Genomic DNA, 1,158 nt, shown 5'->3' with positions numbered 1-1,158 from the left:
CATTGGTGAGCAAGTGATGTAATGCTAAATTTCTCCAAACCTGTTTCGATGAAAAAGCAAACTCATCTACATCTTAGATGGCCTGAGGGCAAGTATATTTTCAGCAAATTTTCATTTTTAATTAACCAATGTGTATGTTTGTGTCTCAGCTACGTGGAGCGTGTTTCAGAGTTACTGCGGCAGAAACTCAAGCAGGCTGATATCTTGGTGTTAAAGCGTGGCACGCTGGCTGAAAAACGACAGGAGGCTCTGGAAGAACAGGCCAAGCTGGAGCCCCGCATTGATCTGCTGGCTGCTCGCACCAAGGAGCTCCAGAAACTGGTACAGTAAACCTGTTATAATGATGTGTTTGTGGATTTGTTTCAGTACAGGTTTATCATAATACATTTGTCCTATTACAGCAGTATATGGTATAGTCCTGATACGTTCTCACTCATTTACTTTCCTCTCTGCAAAAGTGAAACTGGCACCTTAGCAAACCTTCAAATTCCTGTTCACACTCTTCCCCTCTTTGCAAAAGGAGCCAATGCTTGGCAGTGTTAAATATAAAAAGAAATGAGGTTAATCGAGCAAAAAAGCTAAACTAATGTTGTTAAATGTCATGGTGGACATAACTTTTATTGAAAACTAAATCCTGGACTGGCTGAGAATATGAAAAAAGCTTCCTCTTTATCTATTTGTCTCTCTCTCTCTCACAAACAGATTGAAGCTGACATCTCCAAAAGATACAACAACCGGCCCGTCAACCTCATGGGAGTTCATGTGTGACCAAGAAGAGTATTTTCATGCTGCACAGATGTATCATTTCATAAATATATTTTTCCCATTTAAATTGGGAAGTTAATTGTTTTGTGGTGATTCCTTTTTATGGTGGAATAAAATTGTTGCAATCACAGCGCTTTCAATATTCAAAGAAGGCTGTAAATAACTTGCGCTTACACAGCTGGCCTCACTAGTCTGAAGTGCTGAATTCAGTAAATGAACCGTCTTAAGCGGCCAACATTTAAATATACCATTGCTAACCCTAATTTCTGTGAAGAAAAACATGGCATTTTACATGGAAAGACTATCAAAACTCTAAAAGAAACGGTCAGAAAAATTTACATTTTTGCAAACAGCATGTACAATAAAGTAATAACCTATTTAAAAAAAAAAAAA

The 1,158-nt window shown here is 37.9% G+C and overlaps 1 protein-coding gene across 1 annotated transcript in view; it reads left to right on the top strand.

Annotated features, from left to right (window-relative positions):
* Positions 1–1,145, top strand: part of cdk5rap3 (CDK5 regulatory subunit associated protein 3) — a 5,344-nt gene extending 4,199 nt beyond the window's left edge. The window contains 2 exon segments of the mRNA XM_016263758.1: positions 8–321; positions 703–1,145. Of these exon segments, the coding sequence (XP_016119244.1) occupies positions 8–321; positions 703–768 (380 nt within the window). The 3' untranslated portion in view covers positions 769–1,145.
* Positions 1,146–1,158: the final 13 nt, after the last annotated feature.

The sequence above is a fragment of the Sinocyclocheilus grahami genome, unplaced genomic scaffold, assembly GCF_001515645.1.
Source record: "Sinocyclocheilus grahami isolate Dianchi unplaced genomic scaffold, SAMN03320097.WGS_v1.1 scaffold6971.1, whole genome shotgun sequence".
Classification (NCBI taxonomy): Eukaryota; Metazoa; Chordata; class Actinopteri; order Cypriniformes; family Cyprinidae; genus Sinocyclocheilus; species Sinocyclocheilus grahami.
Note: the sequence above shows the minus strand (reverse complement) of the source record. Positions and strands in the feature narration are given on the sequence as shown.